General features: G+C 42.5%; 1 protein-coding gene across 7 annotated transcripts in view; it reads right to left on the bottom strand.

Annotated features, from left to right (window-relative positions):
- Positions 1 to 6,423: 6,423 nt before the first annotated feature.
- SYT16 (synaptotagmin 16) overlaps positions 6,424 to 23,108 on the bottom strand; it is a 148,843-nt gene continuing 132,158 nt past the window's right edge. For 6 of the 7 annotated variants that reach the window (XM_030558537.1, XM_030558535.1, XM_030558536.1 and 3 more), the window contains one exon: positions 11,000 to 16,315. In XM_030558537.1, coding sequence (XP_030414397.1) covers positions 16,002 to 16,315 — 314 coding nt within the window. In that variant the 3' untranslated portion in view covers positions 11,000 to 16,001. Of the gene's footprint in view, positions 8,277 to 10,999; positions 16,316 to 23,108 lie in introns of those variants that run through there. The other variant, XM_030558534.1, reaches the window with a different exon arrangement.

Raw genomic sequence — 23,108 nt, 5'->3', positions numbered from 1 at the left:
ATCTTTACATCTGTTTAAGAACTGAATGAACTGTAGAGCTAGTCACTGACTGCCGCTGTTCTGGAAACTGATTGCAATTTTTATTTTTTAATTATCTTTTTTTACATTTGATACAATTTCTGCCACAGACACATCTTCCCCTCTACAGCTTCATAATGTTCAGCATACAGCCAGGAATCAATGTCTAGCTATAATTTCCAGCTGAAAGGGCCAGCCATTCTTCCTTTGTCTGGCCCCAAGAGCCATTTTCATCCCCTGATCAGCATGTAACAATTTGTTAAACACACATCTAGTATTTGCATTGCTTTTCTTGCCTTTTTTTTTCTGAAGACTTTGGGGGTGAGAAGGGCCAGATCCTTAGCTGGCATAAATCAGCATAGCTCCATTGAAGGAAAGGGATTTACACTGGCTGAGGATCTGGCCCCTCATTTGAAGCAGACCTGATTCTGAATCAGAAAGTATGGGAGGCTCTGATTCTCTGTGACATCTGGGCTGCGATCAGACATAGAGGAAAGAGACAGGTGTAGGAAGCTCATTGCAGTTATCTAATTCAGAGTTGGCTGAACTTAGCACCTGGACACCTCCTGCTCTAATTTAGGAAGCTGGTGCAAGGCCACTTTCACCAGTGAAGGCTCAGGCACGGCAGAGCTCCCATCCCTGACATTCAAGGGGTGGAGGTCCGGGGTGTAGGAGAGAGCTCTGTCCCTTCACAAGCAATATACCAGTGGAGATTCTCCTTTCCAGGAGAATTCTCTGCTGGTGATTTCTGGCCAGTTTAAGGCCTCATAGAAAAGTTTAGCAGCACAAAGTGCCTTTACTAGAAGAGAGAATCTGGACTGACAACACTTAAGACACTAATATTTGGAAAATATAAGATCTAAAAGCTTGTACTGCACGGAATAAAACACCTAGACAGACCAATGGCAGATGCCTAGCTCTTTCCCTACAGCATTTGTTTGAAAACTAGGCTAGGGTGACTGGAATAATACAAACAATTAATTGTTTAGAGTGACTGTGATTATACAAAATCAGGTGATTATTTTATATTTTATTATAACAGCTTCTGACTTTAAAATGCCAATTCCCAAATTTGGAGCGTCTTTTCTACCCAGATCTATTGCTTAGGGACACAGAATTAAGTTAATATATATGGCATCCAATTTTCTAAATGGATGCACATGGATTGCATGTATAGAAGCACTGATGCATCCATGCAAATCAAACATAGGCATTTGCAATATTTGTAAAAACAGACAGTTAGAACTGCTTCCATAGAGATGCATACATGGTATACCTGTGCATACTCCGGGCTACATCCTCAGCTGGGTGAATCAGTGCCATGCTAGTAACCTCAGTGGAACTGTTGCTACGTATTCCAGTTGAAGAATTGGCCTGAATTCTTTTGGAGGCTTACCTTGCCTTCATTGAAAAACTAGCCCCTATATTTCTCCATGTATAATATGTAGTTTCCTCTTTCATATCTTAAAACTTCAGTCCTTTGTCTTTTTAACATTTTTAAAATAAAGGAGTTGGATTATTTTTATGCTGTAGTTGTATAAATTTCACTTTTGATGGTGATTTCTGGAATATTTCTGCAGTTTTTATTTACTTTTATGTGTATTAAAACTAATTGTTCAAAACTACACTGCAGATTATTTTAGGAACATTTTTTTAAATGTCCGTGAAAAAAAATCTCATTTTTGTTGAAATTCTACATTTTGATGAAAAATTTGAGCAAAAAAGTAAAATACTGAAAATTTCAACCACATCTAAAAATAGTAAAATATAACACAACTTTCATGGGAGTCTTGGGAGATCAAGGTTTTCATGTAAACAGTAGGGTAGCCTCTGTGAAACCACATATACTCTGCTGAGTCCAATTGCTTAGTTAGATTTGCTGAGCTCCGGCAGCTCCCATCGACTTCAGTGGTATTCTTCCTGATTTCTACTAGCGTAAATGACAACAGAAAACAGCCAAAGATTTCTTTCCACAGTCACAGAGACATTCGGGGATACACTTTCAAGAATATAAGCCGGTGTTGCATGCCAAAAGCAAACACTTGTGTTCTTAGTGAGGGTGAAGACACACTTAGCAGTCTTGGAAAATGCACCTCCTCCTTGTGGTATTGTAGCAACACCGTGAGTTTGAATAATGAGAAGATCCTTGCAAGGATCTTGGGGGGCTTCTGAACAACAAAGGCAGGCAAGTCACCTGTACCCCCTAATACCCAATTCTATTAGTGTAACTACTATTATCCCCCATCATTTGATTTACAAACTATATCATAGAAGGTCTATGGATAGAAATTCCATGCTTGAATAGTAAGTATAGCAGTAGGACTATACTACCAACTAACTGACTTGGATGGTGACAGTGACTGTGAAATGCTCAGGTTGATAAGAAAGGCTACAAAAACAGAAAAGCCCAGTAATATTGGGAGATTTCAACTAGCTCCATATTGACTGGGGGAGATGTCATGTCAAGATGGGATGCACAGACAAAATTTCTAGACACCATTAATGACTGTTTCTTGGAGGAGCTAGTCCTGGAACTCACAGGAGGAGAGGCAATTCTTGATTTAGTCCTAAGTGGAGCACAGGATCTGGTCCAAGGGGTTCATATAGCTGAATCACTGAACCACAAGGTAATTACATTTAATATCCTTCAGAGAGGAAAGGGGGAGAGAGAGAAATACCAAACAAACCCACAACAGTAGCGTTTAACTTTGAAAAGGGGAACTACAAAAAATGAGGAAGCTAGTTAAACAGAAATTAAAAGGAACAGTCACAAGAGTGAAATGCAGACAAACTGTACGGAAACTTTTAAAAAACACCATCAAAGAAGCTTAAACTACATGTATACCCCAAATAAAAAATATAAGAGAAAAAAAAAGCCACTGTGGCTAAACAACAGAGTAAAACAGTAGCTAGAGATAAAAAGACATTCTTTAAAAATTGGAAGTCAACTCCTACAGAGGAATATACATAGGAGCATAAACTCTGGCAAATCAAGTGTAAAAGTAAAATTAGGCGGGCCAAAAAAGAATTTGAAAAGCAACTAGTAAAAGGGAAAAAAACTAACCGCAATTTTTTTGTAAGTACATCAAAAGCAGGAAGTCTACCAAACAATCAGTGGGGTCACAGGATGATTGAGGTGCTGAAGGAGCACTCAAAGAAGACAAGGCTGTTGAGGAGAATCTAAATTAATTCTTTGCATTGGTCTTCACTGCAGAGGATGTGACGGAGGAACTCAACTACGAAACTGTAGAACTACTAACTATAGTAGGTAAGCTATCATTTAAATCAGATGACGGGAGGATAGATAATATAATGATTTTTTTAAAAGGGCTCCAGAGACAATCCTGGCACTTACAGAAGGTAAGTCTAAGTACAGTACCAGGCAAATTGGTTGAATAGTAAAGAACAGAATGATCAGACACACAGATGAACATGATATGCTGGTGAAGAGTCAACACAGCTTTTGTGAAGGGAAATCTTCACAAATCCCTTAGAATTCTTTGAGGGAGTCAAAAACCATGTAGACAAGAGTGATATACTGGATATAGTGTGCTTGGACTTTCAGAAAGTCTTTGACAAAGTCCTTTACCAAAGGCTTTTAAGCTAAGTAAGCTGTCATGGGATAAGAGGGAAGCTCCTCTCATGGATCGGTAACTGGTTAAAAGATAAAGGATAAAGAGTAGGGATAAATGGTTGACACAGTAGAGAGAGAGAGATAAATAGCGGGTTCCTCCAAGGATCTATACTGGGACCAGTGCTGTTCAACATATTCATAAATGAGCTGGAAAAGTGGGTAAATGTTGAAGTGGCCAAGTTTGCAGATGATACAAAATTATACTATATAGTTAGGTCCAAACCTGACTGCAAAGAGTTAAAAAGGGGGCTCATTAAACTGGGCAACAAAATGGCAGGTGACATTCAGAGTTGATAAATGCAAAGTGATGCACATTGGGAAACATAATCCCAACGACAGATACAAAACAATGCGGTCTAAGTTAGCTATTACCACTCAAGAAAGTCATCACGGTTTGTTCTCTGAAAACAGCTGCCTCAATGTGCAACGGCAATCAAAAAAAGCTAACAATGCTAGGACCCATTAGGAAAGGGAAAGATAATAAAACATAAAATATCATATTGCACACCTTGAATACTGCATGCAGTTTGGGTCACCTCATCTTAAAAATTAAGTATTAGAATTGGAAAAAATATGCAGAAGGGCAACAAAAAATGATTATAGGTATGGAATGGCTTCCATATGAGGAGAGATTAAAAAGACTGGGTCTCTTCAGACTAGAAAAGAGATGACTAAAGGGGGTATGACAGAGATCTATAAAATCATGAATGGTGTGCAAAAAGTGACTAGGGAAGTGTTATTTACCCCTTTACATTATAAAAGAACCTGGAGTCACCCTATGAAATTAATAGGCAGCAGCTTTAAAATAACCATAAGGAAGTACTTCTTCATGCACAGCAGTCAACCTTTGGCACTCATTGCCTGGGGGATGTTGTGAAGGCCAAGCATATAAGTGGGTTCTAAAAAGAATTAGAAAAGTTCATGGAGGGTAGGTCCATCAATGGCTATTAACCAAGATGGTCAGGGATGCAACCTCATGCTCTGGGTGTCCTTTGCCCTGACTGCCAGAAGCTGTGATTGGATGACGGGGGGTGGATCGTTACCACAGTTGCCAACTTTCACGCGGTAAATAAGCACCCCAACTTTCACAATAAGCCAAAAATCAAGCTAATCCCATTTCAAAACAAGGCCAAAACAAGCCAATCCCTAGAATCCCCAACACTCTATGTAACTAGATCCCCCTGGCCTGCAGCCTGGGACTTTGGTGGGCCCACTGTGCACCCCTGACTCTCTTCCCCCCTTACCGCTGCTTGCTGGGAGCCGATCAAAAATAATTAAAGAAAGAAAGAAAGAAGCAGCTACAAGAAGCCAGAAGCCAAACAAACTACAAGCCAAAAACTAACCAACAAGCAACTCACAAGCCAATTAATCCAAAAACAAGCCCAATTTCTGCAGGTTTTTTGTGGGTTTGGCATGTCTGATTTTTACTCTTTTCTGTTCATTCTCTCTGAAACATCTGGCACCAGCCACTGTTGGAAGACAGGATACTGGGCTAGAAGGTCTGACCCAGTATGGCCATTCTTATGATGGTTCCTAGGAGTCCTCATATTCCTCCAGTAGAAGTGCCATGATCAGATAAGATGGATCTGCCTTTCTTTCCTTGTTTGTGTATCTTGTGAAGTATGTAGAAGGCTCCAGAGGTGGGTTTGTGGGGGAGTCTGTCTTTTAGACTGAAAGTCCTGAGAGCCAGGACTGCCTTTACATTAAACTTGTGCTCATACTAATCTGCATGGCTGAGGCTTCTAAAGATTGAGACTTCCAAGAGCTATTGAAAAAGAAACTCCATTTCAGGTCTGATCTTGAAAATTGCCCAGCAAATACAAGCTAGATCCAAAACATCTTGACCTATTGTGTGTAGAAACTGCAGATTTCTCAGATGTATTATGGTGCAATTCTGAGCCCAACAGAATGAATTACCAATAGTCATTGCAATTTTGTATTTCTTAGCTTTTGTGTTTGCTTCAATTTATGTATTGGTAATGCATACACGTATACACATATATCTTGTACTAGTGTCTATATGGGTATTTCTTAGTATAAAACGTACTGTTCTAATATTTGATATATTAACAAATTTATATGCCAGCACACCAGGACAGCATGTGCGCGTGAGTACATATGCATTTGTTAATATTATTTTGGAGGTTAATGATGACTCAGGTCTTCTCCTGCAGCTAGTAAGGTTGCACCAATGCAGGGGGAATAAAAGAGCGGTGCTCTACTAAGACTCCTATCAATGCCGGACCCCAGATCCACCCTGAAGGAAGAAGGGGTTCACTGAGCAAAGGTGATACCATGAATAGAGATACTGCTTACACAAGGCAAGGATGCTGTGAAGACTAGCTCCTGCCCCAGCCCCCACTCTTGATGCCAGGGCTGTACCTGCTGAGGGGTTCTGGAGAGATCTGGGGGTGGGGTGGGAACAAGATGGCTGATCCAGTGTTCCCCTCCTTTGCACATATACTGCTGGTTGCATGTTTCAAATTTTGAAATTTAGGGGGTGGAGAGAAAGGAAGTAAAAAATGACATTTCCCCCCAGCCCTCTCTGTCCACATGCCTGAAGTGCTCCTCCGAGTGTGACCGGAAGATAATGAGGCTCGATATTTCCTATGCTCATCAGTCTGTCCCAGGCGCTGAAAGTACTGCATCTTTGCTTGGAACAAAACAGAAGCATACTTAAAAAATCCATCACTTCAAGACACCCATAGATCCCTTGAATTAAGTCTGTTACGACATGCACAAAAAATGAAGACACTGTTTTTGCATGTCTATATGAGCCATCTGCTTAGACTTTATTGATAAAATCCAATAGCAACCATGTTCAGCATAACAAAATAAGATTATTTCTGAGCTTTGAATGGTCATACAGGCACATATAATTTCAGTTAGACATTTTGCAGAAGTTGGGATTAATTTTTTTTTCCAGTTCATCTAGACATTAATATTCCTAAGGTAGCATATAATTAGCAAGAGGCAACATACTACATGATCATGCATGCTAGTACATAAGTTGACTAAAAAAAGTTTTATCTTCAAATATATGTAAACCTGTATCACTTATTCTTTAGTCACATTTGTCACCACAGTTTTGCACTTCAGATCTCTTTCAAAGCACACGTCAAACAGGTCAAATTAAGGTCCTGACATTCTAGTCAATACTAGTTATTTATTAACTAGGCAGATGGTACAATTTCCTGTTTAATCTTTGAATGTTACAAAAGTGAAAAAGGAATCTGAGTTTGATACTTCTCTCACACACAATAATGATTCTCCTCCTGTTACTGAACCACCTTTGGTGGAGGAGATTACCCAAGAATTCATGCTCAAGACTTGCTTTATTCACAGAGAAGTTAGAAATCTGACATGTTGGTAATCTGTTTCCCTCACCACTGCCTCAAGTAACCAGTTCATAAATAGAGCATGTGCTTATGCATCTCAAGTGCGGTAAGACTACCAATCTCTGTGTTACTTTTAGTGCATAGTCATCCAAATGTTGGCATGCAAATTATTTAGAATGCTGCTCACTTTGCTATCTGCTTTGTGACAGGTGTTACTTATACAATAGCAAGGAAGGGGTGGCAGGGGACATGGGTTAAAACCATCCAGATTTCTCTTCTAGAGAGCATGTGATGCTAATCGTCATCAATTAGGCCTAAAATGCTGTTCTATGAAAATACTCAGCACTATCTATTCATGTCTACCCACCAGCCAGGTGGAGATGGAGCATTGTGGTATGTGTTTCTAAAGAACATAGAATGAGCTAAATATTGTAGAGGAGAAAGACTGGAATATATGTAAAGCCAGCGCATCTCCAGTGTCCAGCTGTAAATGCAACAGTGAGACAATAAAATTTTACTTGCCAGAAACATTATACTGATCCAATATAGAAAGACTCCAGTACACAGCTTATGTACAGTATATTCAAACCAACGAGTCAGACATATATTTCAGTGTGCTTCATGCAAATACCCTTGGACACGCTGCTGTAAAAAGTTGACATAAGATATAAATGCAATAAAATATTTTAAAGGCTAAATCAAATAATTACTTCTTTTACTTTTAATAACGGAGAGCAAGGTAAATTCTCTGCTGGCATCAATGCAGTTACATCAGTAGAGACTTTGGCCCAATAAATTTAAAGCCCTCTAATTGTGCAGGGTCATGGGAAGTATGTGGTGCATGTCCGTTTGGAAAGCTTGTGCTTGAGAGGCCACATGACAGCACAAATTGTGGAACAGGTTTTATCCTGAGCACCGTGCACATAAAATATTGCACACTGAACATGAAAATATTGAACATCTTGACTTGGAGCAGATTTCTGCGGTTATGAGCATGTGGTGATGAGTGAGGTGCAGATGTCTGGACATAGCGATAGGCCTGGACCAACTTATGGGTAGGACTAGTGAAACATGAGATTGGAGTTGGACTTGTATGCATGAGATTTTTTTGCCCCTACTAATTATGAGTGGTGGAATTTTATAATACAAGAAGTCTCAGAACTGATGGGCGGAAAATATTTGTCCAACAGAGGCATCTTTGTTTGCTTTCAAGGCTCATTCTTACTGGAGTTGGCTGGGATGCACAGAGGAATTCAGCTTTACATGGAATCAGATGGAAGATGAATCTGCAAGAAGAATATGTTTGTATTGGTGAAAATGAGTATACCATATTCATTCTAACCTGTGTGCAATGTACTTCATGAGCTCTTCTGAGGACATGAGAGTTTCCTTCCATCGATTGTTGTCCTTTGGATATGGCCATGTACCTTCCAACAATTAAACCATTAAGACAAAATAGGGAGCAACTCAACAATGAGGTCTGGAGAACACACTTGTCTAATTATCAGGAGAACCCAAGGGCAGTACTGTCCAATATATTACTCAAGACTGTTGGCTACTACAGATATTACTAATAGGATGGTTGAAAACCTACTGATAGCTGAGAGTTCCTAGGGATAAGATCATCATTGGTGCTAGAAGGTAAAACTCCAGTGATGACAATGGAGTTATGCCTAAATTTGTTATCCATCACCAGATCTGCTTTGACTTAAGTCTGATTGCATAAGCTGGTATCATTAGGCATGTGCCACCTACATGACTGTACATGATCCCAAAGGCCCCACTTGCAGACCTGACTCAACAGCTACAGAACAACATAGGAAGACAGCTTTTCTGTCTTTGAACAGGACCAGGCAAAACCAAGGGCTAGAACATTTAGGCCCCTGGAATTGTTTATCTTCTCATTACTGAAAATAGGTTGACATGGGTATATTATTTTAAGCATGGCCCATGTTGGGTGTGATGTTCCAAGGGATTCTGGTTGGGTATCCATTTGGTTTGGTATTTGCAGACTACAAATGGCAGTAATTTGGCCTGGCAGTATGCTTCAGTACCACAGGTTAGCTGGTATCTCCATATGCACTCCTTATCTCCTGCAAGCTCCTATGCAGTGCTCTCAAAAGTATGCATTTGTGAAATGATACCCAAGCCTTGATGTCTCAAAATATCCTGAAGATAGACGTTAACAAGCCTTTGTTGGTTCATTGTGGCATCCAGCTCTCTACTGGTGCTCTGACTCTGACCTTAAAACTGTTTCTTCTTGTTCACATCTCAGACTCTTGATTACTCGCTGGATCCAGTAGGGCAGTCATATAATTCTTCCCACTGTACGATCCTGCTGCCTACCCAGCAGTGTAGCCTTCTTGTGTCATAGTGAATTTGTGCAAACACTTCTCTCTGTCGCTCCTCGCTGGCTAGCTATAAAGGCAACCAGGGTGGGGCCCATTTTTCTTAAATGACTATGCAAGTTAGGGTGTCCATCCCCAGTGGATGCTAAATTGGTAACGAGGCACCTAATACTCATTTTAGCTGCTTACATGCCAATTGGAACACCCTGTTATGGAAGTGGGTGCCCTCACTTAGGCCATCAATTCTGAAAATTGGCCTTCTCATGGTGTGTATGTAAAAATGTGGCTCGGGAGGGAGCTTTGTCATTCAGGATCTGCAAAGCAGGGGCGCATTCCTCAAGCCCCTACCAAAAAAAGCTTGTTAGTAAAAGCTGACTTTGGGGCCAAATTTGACAGTAACAAGCATTACTCTTCACTATGGGATAGATGGTAGTTTTAGCCCAGAGCCCATATTTAGGGGGGATCGGGAGGGCTGCCAGCCCTGGCATTCTATAACTCTCTGGTTGTGCTCTCTTTGATGAATGAGTTTGCACTAGGAAGGGAAGGATGAATTGTGGCATTTAACTGCTGACCCAAGTGGAGGGCAATGTGTAACGGAGTCCCTCTAAGGTTAGCTCAGGAAGGACTCCATCCCCCATTGGTCTGGTGTATATAACACAAACCATTATTATTAAATTATTTCTATAGCTGAGACGTATACAGCGTCATTGTATGGTATCATACATTAACTAAGGAAGTCTATGGGCCAGTTCCTCAGCAATTGGCATAGAAGCATTGAAGCCAGTAGAGTTACGCTGATCTAGGCTCATTTAAGCCAGGCAGCTGAGGATCTGGCCATATGTACCTGGAACACAGGCTTCAGGAATCATAAAGTTTAACAATAACTTGTAAAAATTACAAAGGCCTTGTCCACATTAGAAAGTTCTACTGCTTTACCTATACAACTCCCCCTAGGGTAGACACAATCATATTGACATAAATGTGCTTTACAAAAGAGAATAAGATGTACCGCTATAAGGGCACTTTGCACCAGTATAAGTGCATCCACACCAGTATACGTGCATGCTGTAATTATTTTTGTTTAAAAAAAAAAAAAGCCACCTCTCCTACCAACATAGTTATACCAATACAAAAATCTGTGTGCAGACCAAGCTGGGTCAGACAGAAGCCTGTAAATTACTACCATAATCTTCAGATTATCCCCAGGGTCAGTGCAACCATTTGGGCGACCTAGGCGGTTGCCTAAGGCGCAAGGATTTGGTGGACGGCATTTTCTTCGGCAGCGACTGCAGCAGCCAGATCTTCGGCCACCCCGGTCACCACCGGCATTTAGGCGGAGAGAGCTGGGGCAGGGAAGCACAGAGAGGGCCACCTGCAGCAAGTAAAGGGCGGGAGCAGCACGCAGGGGAACTTGTCGCCCCAGCTGACCCCTGCCCCGCCTCCTCCCTGAGCACGCCATGGCTGCTTCACTTCTCCCGCCTCCCAGGCTTGTGGTGCCAATCAGCTTAGGCGCCGCAAGCCTGGCAGGCAGGAGAAGTGAAGCAGCCACAGCGTGCTTGGGGTGGAGGCAGAGCAGGAGTGAGCTGGGGCAGTGGGGGGGTATGCCTCAGGGCGGAGGGTGGCGAGCTGCCGCGCGGGGGTGGGGCTCAGGGCGGGGGCTCGGGGACGGGGGAGGGAGCAAGGTGGAAGTTTCGCCTAGGGCGTGAAACATCCTTGCACCAGCCCTGATTAACCCACTGCTTTCCTAGGAGACAATGAAACAGTGTCAGGGTAACAGAATGTCGAAGGCCATATCCCACTCTCCAGCTATATGTTAGCTACTCATGTTGAAGGGTAACAGATTGCTTCACTTCATCTTTTTGCTCACCAGTTATCGTATTAAAGTTGATAACAACTGTGGGACTGACAAAAAAAAAAAACAAACAGCAGCAACAAAGAAAGCCAGCTCCAAGGTCATCACCAGCTGTATCTGAAGAATAGAGGCCTGCCACCAAAGGAAACCCTCTCCCTCCGCAAGATGTCACCTGAGACTCTACGCTGAAGGGAAAAATCAATAGCAGCTGGCAGTGTTTAGTTCTTTGAGTTCAAGAACATCTGAAGACATTCATGACTGAATATCAGTCAATTATGTAAAAGCATCAAGCTGCTTCGTAGGATCTGCAGGAGCTAAAAATACATCCGCGTATTGTCTGCAGATCCAAGAGACTGTAACCACTGAAACATTAGCCCCCAAGGAAAACACAGGAAACTCAGAGCATTAAAGGAACAAAGCTGTAGCACAGCAGAATCTTGGGGTAACAGGCCAAGTTAGAGAAATAACTGCTGAAAGTAATTAAGGCATTGATGGAAAAAAACAATCAATCTAAGAAAGTGAGACAGTCCAGACAAAACGTTTGCAAATAGGCAGCTCTGGGGTCCAGTTCATTAGCAGATTAGGGCTTCTCTATAAGTAGAAACAACGAGGAGTCCTTGTGGCACTTTAGAGACTAACAAATTTATTAGGACTCCTCGTTGTTTTTGCTGATACAGACCAACACGGCTACCACTCTGAAACCTGTCTATAAGTAATGTTATTCTGGATAAGAACGTCTGCACATGAAGTTTATTCTAGAATAAGAGTGCTTTATTCTGTATTATTTGAACACACTGGATTACACTATAGTTCAGAATAAGGCACTCTTATTCTAGAATAAGTGTATCCACACAAGGAGTTTATCAGAGTAGTTAATTCTCTTTATATTTACACACTACCTTATTCCAGATTAGCTTTCATATGCAGACAAGCCCTCGGTCTCATCTCTGGGGATCTCAATTAAAATTCAAAATTACTCTAAGAGAAAATACATTTGGTGGCTCACCCGATGCACTGTCACTGGTGCACATATAAAAACAATGTCACTGGTGCACATATAAAAACAAAACAAAAACAAAGCAGAGATTCTACCATGACTGGCAGTTTCTGCTGAGGAGAGACTCCAGAAAGGAAGAGGTCACAGCTGGGAAAGGTGGACTGGCAGAGATCAAGTAATGTTTTCAGAGAACCTACTCACAGCATGCTTGGCTCGAGTGGTGCAATTACTTCCTCCCCTTTTAAGAATACTATGAATTTTTAAAAAGGAAAGAAAAATCCAAGTAGGATACAAAGAGTCTGGTCAACAGGGCTAAACTGGGCACAGATTATCGAAAAACAAGAGCATAAGGGGAAGTCACTGTGAACTGACACTGTAGCAACTTAACCTTAGCCCACCATTTGCTTCACTTCACTGGGTGTTCTGCAGCCCTAGCCAAGCCCTGCCCTGGGGTCCTGTGGGATAAAGGATTGGTATCTCTCTTCCTCTCTCTGCATCACAGGATCCTCTATCCTCCCAGGGATGGAGAGCACAGAAATACAGGCCTACAGTCATTGCCATTTCTGAGCTAAGTGCTGAGCAGAAATCCGAATAAAATGCATCAAAAGGTGGTGTCAAAAAATGGAAGCATTTCCAAAGACTCATCTATCAACCTGCTCAGCCACTTTTGTGGGGGGAAAGAGGTTAGGGAAATGACAAACTGCAGTCAGCTTTGCACAATACAAAATGTGAGCACGTGGTCAACTTCATCAATACGAGTAATAACTGAATCCAAGACATCTCTGCAAAGAGCCGGGTAGGACAGGGGACACTGGCTCAGGTGGGAACATGCTGCTGCTGAATAATCAGCTTAATCTCAACAGAAAAATCAGAGAAGCAAGTAATTAATAGTAGTGCAACAAAAAAGGAACATAAACCTGTCAGAGGAAGCACTGACAGGGAAGTCTGCTCCAATGCTACTAAAATTTCTCCACATTTCAGCAGAAACGAGATGAACCACAAAAATGTGATGCTCTGGACTGAACCATTCTATTGATTAACAGGGTTTAAATAATTCTTGGCACCCATTTACCCATTGAGCAATTTTCCTTGGAAGGTACCACGAAAAATCATTGCCATAACAATTGTTACAAAAAACCTATCCCTCACCCCAAATACCTTAGCCAAGTATGAAAAATTAATTGTTTTGATTAAAATACATATTTTGCTGTACTGTGGCCAACTATTTTCTACAGTGTATATATATTTTAAAATCAATTTCCCTTTATAATGTAACTTCAAAATGGAAGTTGGTGTGAAATGTTGCGGAAGTCCCAAACCAGTTATCTTCATGCCTCTGAAAAATCATCTTCTCCCAGGCTGCGTGAGGATGGAGTTTAAAAACATCACAGATAGGTTATCATGTGTATCTTCACTAGTGGCTGAAACTTTGTATCAATATGTAACTCCCCTTTAGAATTATATAATCACATATCACATTTTGCATGTGCAGTAGTAGGTTAATAAGCAAAATGCTAAGTTCAGTATTATGCACACATCGTGCATAGAACAGTTATTTAAAAAAAACACTAGTATGTACATTTTGTGCAGGTCAGAGAAAAATGATGCAAAAATTACACAACATACCTAAACACAGTGACTACTGCCATTAAGCAGGGCCACTTACTGTGCTTTTATCCTGAAGGGAAGTATATTAGAAACATGTAATAAGTCCCAGACTGCAGGATTTATCACTTAACTGCTCAGCTGAACTCCTTTTTCCTTTCAGTCAGTGATTCAATAGCATGAGCATTGCAGCCAAAAAGGAATTTGTTTGCTAGATTACATGGGCCAGATCCAGCTCTGGCTGCTTTGTGCTGCTCCAGTGGTGCACAGCAGCTGTAATGCCAGCTTAACTAGGGAGCAGAGGATATTCCGCCCACAAGGGAGAATCTCCAGGTGCAAAGGAGCTAATATAGCAGAACAGAAGCACAGCCAGAGGAAAGACTGTGTGGCCCTCATGCTGGCAATTCCCATCTGCTGGACTGGCCCTGTGGGGACAGAGCTGACCCCGGCCAGCTGTCCTCCCACCATTACCTGAGATGCAATGACCATAGCTCAGATGCAGCCCAAAGCTGAGGCTTATGTTAGGTCCTGAATAGCCCCAGTGAAGTCAGTGAGATTCGTAGTGGTGCCACAGAGCAGAATCTGGCCCTAATTCTCTATAAATTGGGGAAACAAAGAAAAAGAGAAACTATGAATCAAATTTGAAAGCCTTTTGCAGTCAAGTATTTTTGTGCTTCACTATGGTCAGTAGGAATGGAGAGATGCCAGCTGAAGGGTTTAAGTTAAAGACTGTACAATAGGTGTTACTTGAAATTATTTAGGGATCTGGCACCTATCTTCATCTGGTAAGACCAGTACAATTATTGCATGGCTCTGTGCACTAGGGTCATGGCTCCTATTGCTTGGCAACAACTAGTACTGGATCCATCAATAATCAAGAAACAAAATTAGCCTTCTTCCCCTATCTACTGCCAGCCCTGGGTTTAACTCATTTTGAAGGCAGGAAAAAGATTAAAACTGAAAGTGTCGCTACGCTCTGAAGCACGACTACGTAAAGATCACCTCCCTTTAATCAGCAGATCTGCCCTTTGTGAGTATGCAGACATGGGTGTGAACTCTCATACTTTTCGTTTCTGTTAGCCCTCCAGGGCCAACACCTCTAAGAGAGCAAGTGGGATTCTAGTCCTTCTTGTGCATCGACATCACTGCTTGAGGTGGGTTCACACAAGGGGAAGTGATAGCACCATGGGGCCTGCAGATCCCTCCTCGCGATGTCAGAGAAGTTAAGAATTCACCTTGACTTTCAGATCCCTGGAATATTTTACAGGATGCTTGAAAAACACTTTTTACTTGGAGCCGATTTAACACAGTCATTGAAAGATAAAAGAAACAAGAAACCCTACTATGCACAGAATCGTTCTTCCAAGCGAACCTCATATTAAGAATAAAATAAGAAGAGTGAACAATGATCTAGAATAATCATAGTTTAGGCACAAAGGCGGATGTGCAGCTTGTTTTGGTCTCTCTCTCTTTTGTTGTTGTTTTGTTTCCACAAAAATAGAAGCCATGAGGCAGCATCTAAGACATGCATTATATAACTACTATGTTAAATTGACACCCGTCACCTCATACAAACATCTGAGGATATAGGTTGCACAAGAAAGGAAACATGCTTACTTCAAATACTAGTAAATAAGATCATCACTAATACAAGAAAGTAATGGCAATCTCTAGGCACTTAACAGTTTACAGAGAAATCTTCAGTGCTTCCCCATGCTACCTGAAAATATATTAATCAGTCTTAAGTGGTATCAGATGTTTATCTCTAGGATTTAGAAACACTGTAGTAAACGGAACAGTGAGTGGCATGCAGTGCTAGACTAATGACGTCATCTGTGTAGCAAGAACATTTGCATACATCAATAACAGGAATGGAGGTGGGAGAAAGACATGACACCAGAAGAAAATAGCATCAAAAGCAATTTAGATCAATGAGGCATTGACGACAAGAGGGTAAAAGTAGCTTTGTGTTTTTCATAACCACTTCCCTTCCGGTGATTGTTTGGGTGAGAAAATGTACGAAAACCCTCAAAGGCAACAGGTAAATTTGCTCACCGGGCCCCAGCACCTACATTCACTGAGTGTGCTGGGTTTTAAAATCTCAGTTAAAATAGACCCGGCTGGTTCATAATGTTTGCTATGGGATGGCTGCTTTCAGGGGGGTGATTATGGGAGGGTCCAGTGGGCAGTCCCTGGAGCTCAGAGACCATTAGGATTCCAGCAAGGTATGCCACCTGCAGACCTGCTGCCCTTTTGTTTCTTTCATTTCTTGCCAGTGGTTTTGTTCTTCTTCTCCACTGCTGTTCTGACCCATAGAAATCCAGCCTATCATCTCCTTGCGCTTCATGCTGCGCCGGTTGTATATGGAGATCATCAGCGTGACGTCAGAAAGCTGGAACAGGGCAACTTGGAAGACGAACGTCTCCTTGTAGATGGGGTTTGGCTGGCCTCGACGGATGGATGTCTTGCAACGAGACATCTCCTGGCCCATGGAGTTGAGGAGGCAGAGTTTTCCGTAGGTGTCTGGGACAAAAGAGAGCAGAGAAACCCTTTAGTTTTGTTGCTACTAGCGAAGGAATATCAAGGGGCCAAGTGAAGCAAATGGGAGCTTTGTCTGAGCGAGCACTGAGTAAAAGCTGAAGGTCAGATCATCCCTTTCCATCATAAAACCCAGGGGAGGGGCATAAGAAGGGAGGAAACTCTGAGGATTTCCTCATCATTCAGTCTTGGTGGGCAGGCAGGGTTTGCCCCTGAGCCTCATGTAATAAACTGCAAGTCTAGCCCCTAAACCCTACAGGTCCCACTGGGAGGCCATGACCATCTCCATGGAATCTTTGCTCCAGCTGAGGTCCCAGCACCCCTTCGTCCATTTCCTGGCAGCATGGCTCCATTGGAATTGCTCCACCAGGGCCTCCCCTGGCTACCCTTGCCTCTCATGACTCCCCATTAAAAGGAGGCAACTACTACCTACTATCCCGGACAGATCACGACCCCATAGACAGCCCTTCACAGGTTCCTGAAAGGGGGAGGCAGGTTCCATGGATGCTGCTGACCACTCTTCTCTTTCTTATGGGAGAGGAGGAATCCGCATGCAGTGGCATGATCTGGCCTTAAGTAAGGGTTTCAAGATTTGTCCCAAGGTTGCAATAAAATCCTCTTTTTGCTTTTCCTCCTGAGTGCAGCAGAATCAAGGTCAATTTCATTCACTGTTCAAATTCTTTAGTGTACAGATATCTGTATTAACAACATTACTGCTGTGCAGGGGGCTGGACTTGACTTCTTGAGGTCCCTTCCAGTCCTACGTTTCCATGATTCTGTGATAATACCACCACTAACATCAGGTACTTTCTACAGTCAAAACCCCCAATCTCATCTCATCATCCCAAAAATCATTCTCAGTGCAAGTTTACAATCTATTCCTATTTGCAGGTCACTTTGCCAGGTCACTCCAGCTCTAACCTTTACAAACACCAAAGACCAAGGTTCTGCAATTTAATGTCACCCCGAAGTACACTGAAGACAGGAAATAAATTACAACTCTCTGTCTCCTTCCTACAGCACGTCTATCCTTTTCTATTCCTGTTTGATGTGCTATGTTACGCACTTATCTGCTGAGAAACACAAGGTGTGAAATTACACTTCAGGTGTGAAAACACTTCTGTAGCTCAAAAGCAGGGCTCTCCATTCCTCAAACTGTTCCACTGAAAAAAGCTGTCAGGAAACTGACAACTGAGGAGTAAATTGTGAGTCTGCACAGCTGTACAGCTATCAGGTTATTGCAGGAAAAGTTCAGCCCTATCACCAGCTAGCTATGGCAATTTGGCTGCCAACATCACACAAGAGACAAAGTAAAGCTTGCCAACAAGTATCTTCTCCATAGAGTGAAAAGGAGAGCAATTTATTCTGTCATGAAGTAGTCTGATGATTGTGGCTGGGAAGGAAAAAAACCCATTTAAATACAAGAAATGTGAATAGTTCATGTGGCACAAAGCAGACTACAAGTCCCATGTACTTTACCGAAAGCTGAAGACTACTTTCTATGGGATGGTTTGTGATTTTGGTGGCACACGAACTGAATCATGCAGAAGCTTCAGATACATTAAAAACAAAACAGAGTTGGGTTTTTTTAAGCTGGACAGCATATGAAACCGAACAAATCAATCAGCACAGGGTTCCTGGTGTTATACATGGAGATTTTAGTTTTATTTTACCTTGCGGGTGTCTGTACTGACAAAGCATGGCTGCACTGTAGAAATGTGTCATGATGAAGACAGAGGCTCTGGCCACTGCTCAGGGTACTATGGGGGCTTCTTGATATTAGAACTGGTTGGGGGGGGGCAGAAGTTTCAGGAAATTTTGGGGGGAAGTTTTGCCCTTACACGAACATGCCCTTGCTGCAGAAAGTTTGGTTTTAAGGCAGGGCAGCTTCCCCGGTCAAAATTCCAGATGGAAATTTTAAAATGGGTTCCAGTTAGGAACTAGGTACAATGGCTCTATTCTTGGTCTACTAGTTCCTAAGACTACATTTACTTCAACTGAACCCAACAGAGGTCAAAAGGAAATAACTGAAATCTTCACTGGGATACTTAAGGTAGGTTTTGGACAATCTCAGAGTCTAGAGATTTGGAGGTTCCCCTACAACTAAGGTGCACCAATGACCAGTGGGTTCTAGCATGAGAACACCCATATCATTTCACACTGTGAAGTCGGACAGGATTTGAAGCCAGCTGGCTGCAGCATGCTTCGCTCACTGAACCACCCAGTCCCTAGGAGAAGCAGCACTAACATTTGCTCTGGGAAAGAGCTCATGCAACTAAAGCATAATATAGATACTTCTCTGGATGTGCTAAGTGTCCGTCCTTTCAAGAGATGGGAAACTTCACTATCAATGCTTCAGGCAACAAGCAGCAGGTTTTCTTGCTCACCTGTCAACCTCAAAGAGTGAGCAGGGAGGGACTCTAACTGTGAAAGAAGTGTCAGAGGAAATCCTTAATGTCTCCACTCCTAGATCTAGAGTTTAGCATGTCTATTGTGTTACATTAACAGATGGCAATGAGTGTATCAAATCAACATTACTATACAGCTTGTGAAGGGCATTATTCTCAGCAACACAAATAGTAATTCAACTGTAGCCCAGTGAAAACAGCACTTAAAGCTTTCGTTTCTTTGCTTATTGGGTTAGCACCCATTAGTGCTGCTTCATTTTATGACCTATCAGCACATTCCTTATAAATCCTGTTCTTCAGGTTTGTTGCAGATTTGCCGCAAACATTCACCTCCACCTGAAACTTGGGCTTAATAAGATTTTATTCTGGGGACCAGTTTATATTCTTGTACACACCTTTGGAAAAAATCTTTTGGCTTGTTTTAAAGACATTGCAATGAAGCTGATGCTGGAATCAATACATATCCAGCTGCAAATGCATTCCTTTAACTCAAATATAGCTTTGCTTTTTATTTTTTATACTTCTTACATATTTAAAATAATTGAGTTAAGCGAAGTTACTGGGCACCATTGACTGCTGGGTGTATAATAATCATTTGAACTTCCACTGCACTTCCCATGCAAAATCTCTCTGCATTTGCCAAAAGTTAATGAATTTACCGCTTGATTTTCAGCTATGCTGATCACTCACCATCAGATTCTAAGGGTTATTTGGGGGCAAAATCAGGGGTGGAGAATAAAGGGATGCTGAAGGATTAATTAACACATTCTTTTTTTTTTCCCCCTGGCAAAGCAACTAGTTGTAACTATGTCTGTAACTCACAGGTGAGAGCATGTTGCCTGATCTGCAGATGATACGAGTCTGGATAGCGCCTGACCTACAGAGCTTGGCTGAACCTGTAACAGTTCTACCTTTTCACTCTGGAGGTTCCCAGTTCAGCGACCGGAATGTTGGTTTACATCCACAGATGATCATCTTTGGGACTGTGTGGACTTTTTACTGCCTACCATCTTATGGTCTCCTTATGTTCTACAAATTATCCCAGCCGCTAGAGAATGTTTTTTTAAAAGACAGAAGGCAAGGCAAGAACCCTACTTTACTTCTCACTTGAAACTGGTGATATTTCTTGAAGGATTCCATAAAAACCCTGACACCTAAAAGTAATATGAATTATAGTCAACTGCCATTTTAGCTCATTTACTGGACCATATGATTCTCCTGAGGGGTCATGGCATGACTAGCCATCCAGAGAGGGCTACAAAATCTACTTGGTAACCCCTACAAGGGGCTGGAGAAGTTTTGATTGGTTTCAAGTGATTGTGTGGGGGTACCCGAATCCTAATTGACAGTGGTGAGCATGGGTAGCTGTGTCACTTGTTTGAGTGGTAAAATATGCCCAGGGAAAAGGTTTTGTGCTAATGAATTATGCATTCTCATAATTTAACCCAAATTTGGTCCCAGGCTTTTCTAGATTCACACCTCTCCCTGTTCAAATTCCTATTAAATAGAGCTCTTAATTCACATGGGAAATAATTAATGAAGGTGTAAACACAACAGGCAACAGCTAAAATTTAAGACCAATCAAGAATTTAAGCTCCTCCTAAAGCAAATCAGGACTGTGATACCGAGGTCACACTTGGCGCTATCTCCTAGTCCTTGTCTTGGTCACCTCACCCCACGCAAACACCATGCAAGATAGGAAGAATCTTTTAGTGGCAGGGCACTCAACCAGGTCTCTCAAAACCTAGGTTCAGTTCTTGGCTCAGCCATGGACTTTATGTATGACCTTGGGTGAGTCAATTAATCTACCCTGTAGTTCAGTTCCCGAGGTGGGGATAACAGAACTTCCTAGCCTCACCAGGGTGTCGAAAGGATAAAATCTGTTAATGATCGTGAGGCACGTTGGTACCATGGTGACGAGGATCACAGAAGTTCTTAGCTAGATAATCTGCGATATCCTCTGCACTTCTTGCCCCCACTCCTCATAACACCGATTGGTTTTTGTTCATCAGCTGTTGAATCTCGCTTTGAGGAGCTTTTCCCTTTCCGATTTTGATTTGTTCATTCTCTCTCTCTCTCTCTCTCTCTCCCCCACCCTTTCTTTTCTAACATTAATGCTATTGTGTTTGTTTAATGGGGTTAATATGCTGCTGGTATAATAATGATCATGTACGGCTGTAATTATCATGTGTGATTAATTCTGCACTTGCTGAAAGACTGTGAGGGTTATTCTTACCAGAGTGGAATTCAGAACAATAGTGTTTGACAAGGGGCATTATACATTAATATGAACCCCACAAGAAACGCACAGAGGGAAAGAATTAAGATTGTGCTTGGAAGGAGAGAAGTCAAACAGAGCAGCAGGAAATGTCTGGCAGAGGGTTACAAGCTCTTTGGGGCAGGAGCTGTCCTTTTGCTCTGTCTGTACAGTACCTGGCATAAGGGGGTTCCGGTCCATGACTGAGGGTCCAAGACGCTACCCCACTACAAATAATAACAATTCATAATAAATAAGACAAGGGCATTTATCAAGGCTGCAGGTCTCAGCTGTCACTCACTATAAAATACCCCCACTTAAGTGAGAATACTGAGTTTTTGAGCAAAACACCTTAGGAGACTAAAATATCAACCCCAGCACCATCCCAGGGGCCCAGTAAAATAGTGTGAATAGAACATGGAAGGAAAGAAGGATAAGTTTTTAATGGCTGGAAACATGAGCACAAGCTGATGAGTTTTGGGATGACTAAATAAAACAAGATACATATTATACATACATCATCAGCGTTAAAATACGGAGATGGTCATCATGGAAAAAGGAGCACATTAAAGAAAAAACACTTGTGAGACACTTTCTCAGGGTGTCTGAGACTGAGTCACCTTGTAAAACCCCTGCTTCAGCGGGAGAGTGACGGTGCTCAGTGAGACGTCAGCTCCCTGACACCACCAGCCTGTTAGCTATTCAAACAAACCACTCAGGGCTCTGCCGGCCCTTTCTTTGCCTTGCTGATAACAATAGGTATAGATACAGGGATCATTTAGGGCCTGATGCTGCAGCCCTTACTTTTGTTTGTATTCCCTGGGGGCCCAGTGGAGTAAATGGAGCTACTAACATGAGTAACGACTGCAGACTCAGGCCTACAGCCCAGCAGGTCCAGGTGAACAATTCCTGAAGTTCTATCTTGGACCAAAACTACCTTCAAATGCCACTTCTGAGTCCTTCTCAGGAGATGCTGCGTCAGAATTTCAAGCAGCAAAAAACCTCCCATGCATCATAATGTTGAGATTTAAAAAAAATTAACACCGATGGATCACTGTCATTTTTGAAGGATAAATAAGGGAGGCTGCAATATTTAAATGACTCAGTTCAGGTCTCTACAACATTTTGTTTTGAAGGTTTTGTGATGCACAAGATAAATCTGGGGGAAAAAACACTCTTTCCTTGCCCAAAAAACTCTCTCTTATGGCTTTTGCAGGCTCCAAGATCCTGCCCTCTAAATAACGGTGGTCCACATGTAGCGTCTGCCTCTGCAGGTGTGGGGGCCTCCCCAGGCACCAGAACCACTGTGGATTTGGGGAGCTGTGCAGGGGGCACGCAAGCCACATAGGCCTAGAGCTCAGTTATGGAGGGCCCTCGGTGGGGCAGAGAGTCAGGTTGGAGTGAGGACAGAGCATGATAGGGTTGGACTGGACGATTCACTGCTGTGTAGCTCCTCCTGCTGTGTCCCCTACACTCTGGAGAGGGCGGTGGGTGGCTGTGGCTTGACCAATAGGCAGCAGAGGATACTAAAGCCACTGGACTACAGCAATGCTTAATTTGTGCCAGTGCTGAGCCCTGGCACCTCTGGACTTGGTAGTTCGTAGCCCCAGCACCTCTGAGCTTGGTCATTCATAGCCCCGGCATCTCTGGGCCTGGTCATTCATAGCCCTGGCACCTCCGGGCTTGGTCATTCGTAGCCCCGGCAACTCTGGGCTTTGTAGGTCATAGCCCCGATACCTCTGGGTCTGGTTGTTCATAGCCCTGGCACCTCCGGGCTTGGTCATTCGTAGCCCCGGCAACTCTGGGCTCGGTAGTTCACAGCCCCGGCAAATCTAGGCTTACCACGCCAGTTATGAAAGTAAAAAAATTTCTTGAGCCCCGGCACCTCTTTCATTACACATGAAGCATTGAACTGCAATAGTATGCATGGAATGGCTCTGCAGCTACTATGCAGTCTGTGTGCACACAGGGGGTTGGGAAAGATTCTTTCCCTCATGCTGCCTCCCCTGAGCATCTGCCCAAAGCCATCTGGAGAGTAAACATTACACTTCTTTCGACAGCTACTAAGCTGACGGGGGCTACAACATGGGAGGTTACGTGCAGCAAGTACCTC

This window comes from Gopherus evgoodei, chromosome 4, assembly GCF_007399415.2.
Source record: "Gopherus evgoodei ecotype Sinaloan lineage chromosome 4, rGopEvg1_v1.p, whole genome shotgun sequence".
NCBI classification, from domain to species: domain Eukaryota; kingdom Metazoa; phylum Chordata; order Testudines; family Testudinidae; genus Gopherus; species Gopherus evgoodei.
The sequence above is the reverse complement of the archived record's forward strand: the minus strand, read 5'-3'. Positions and strand labels throughout refer to the sequence as shown.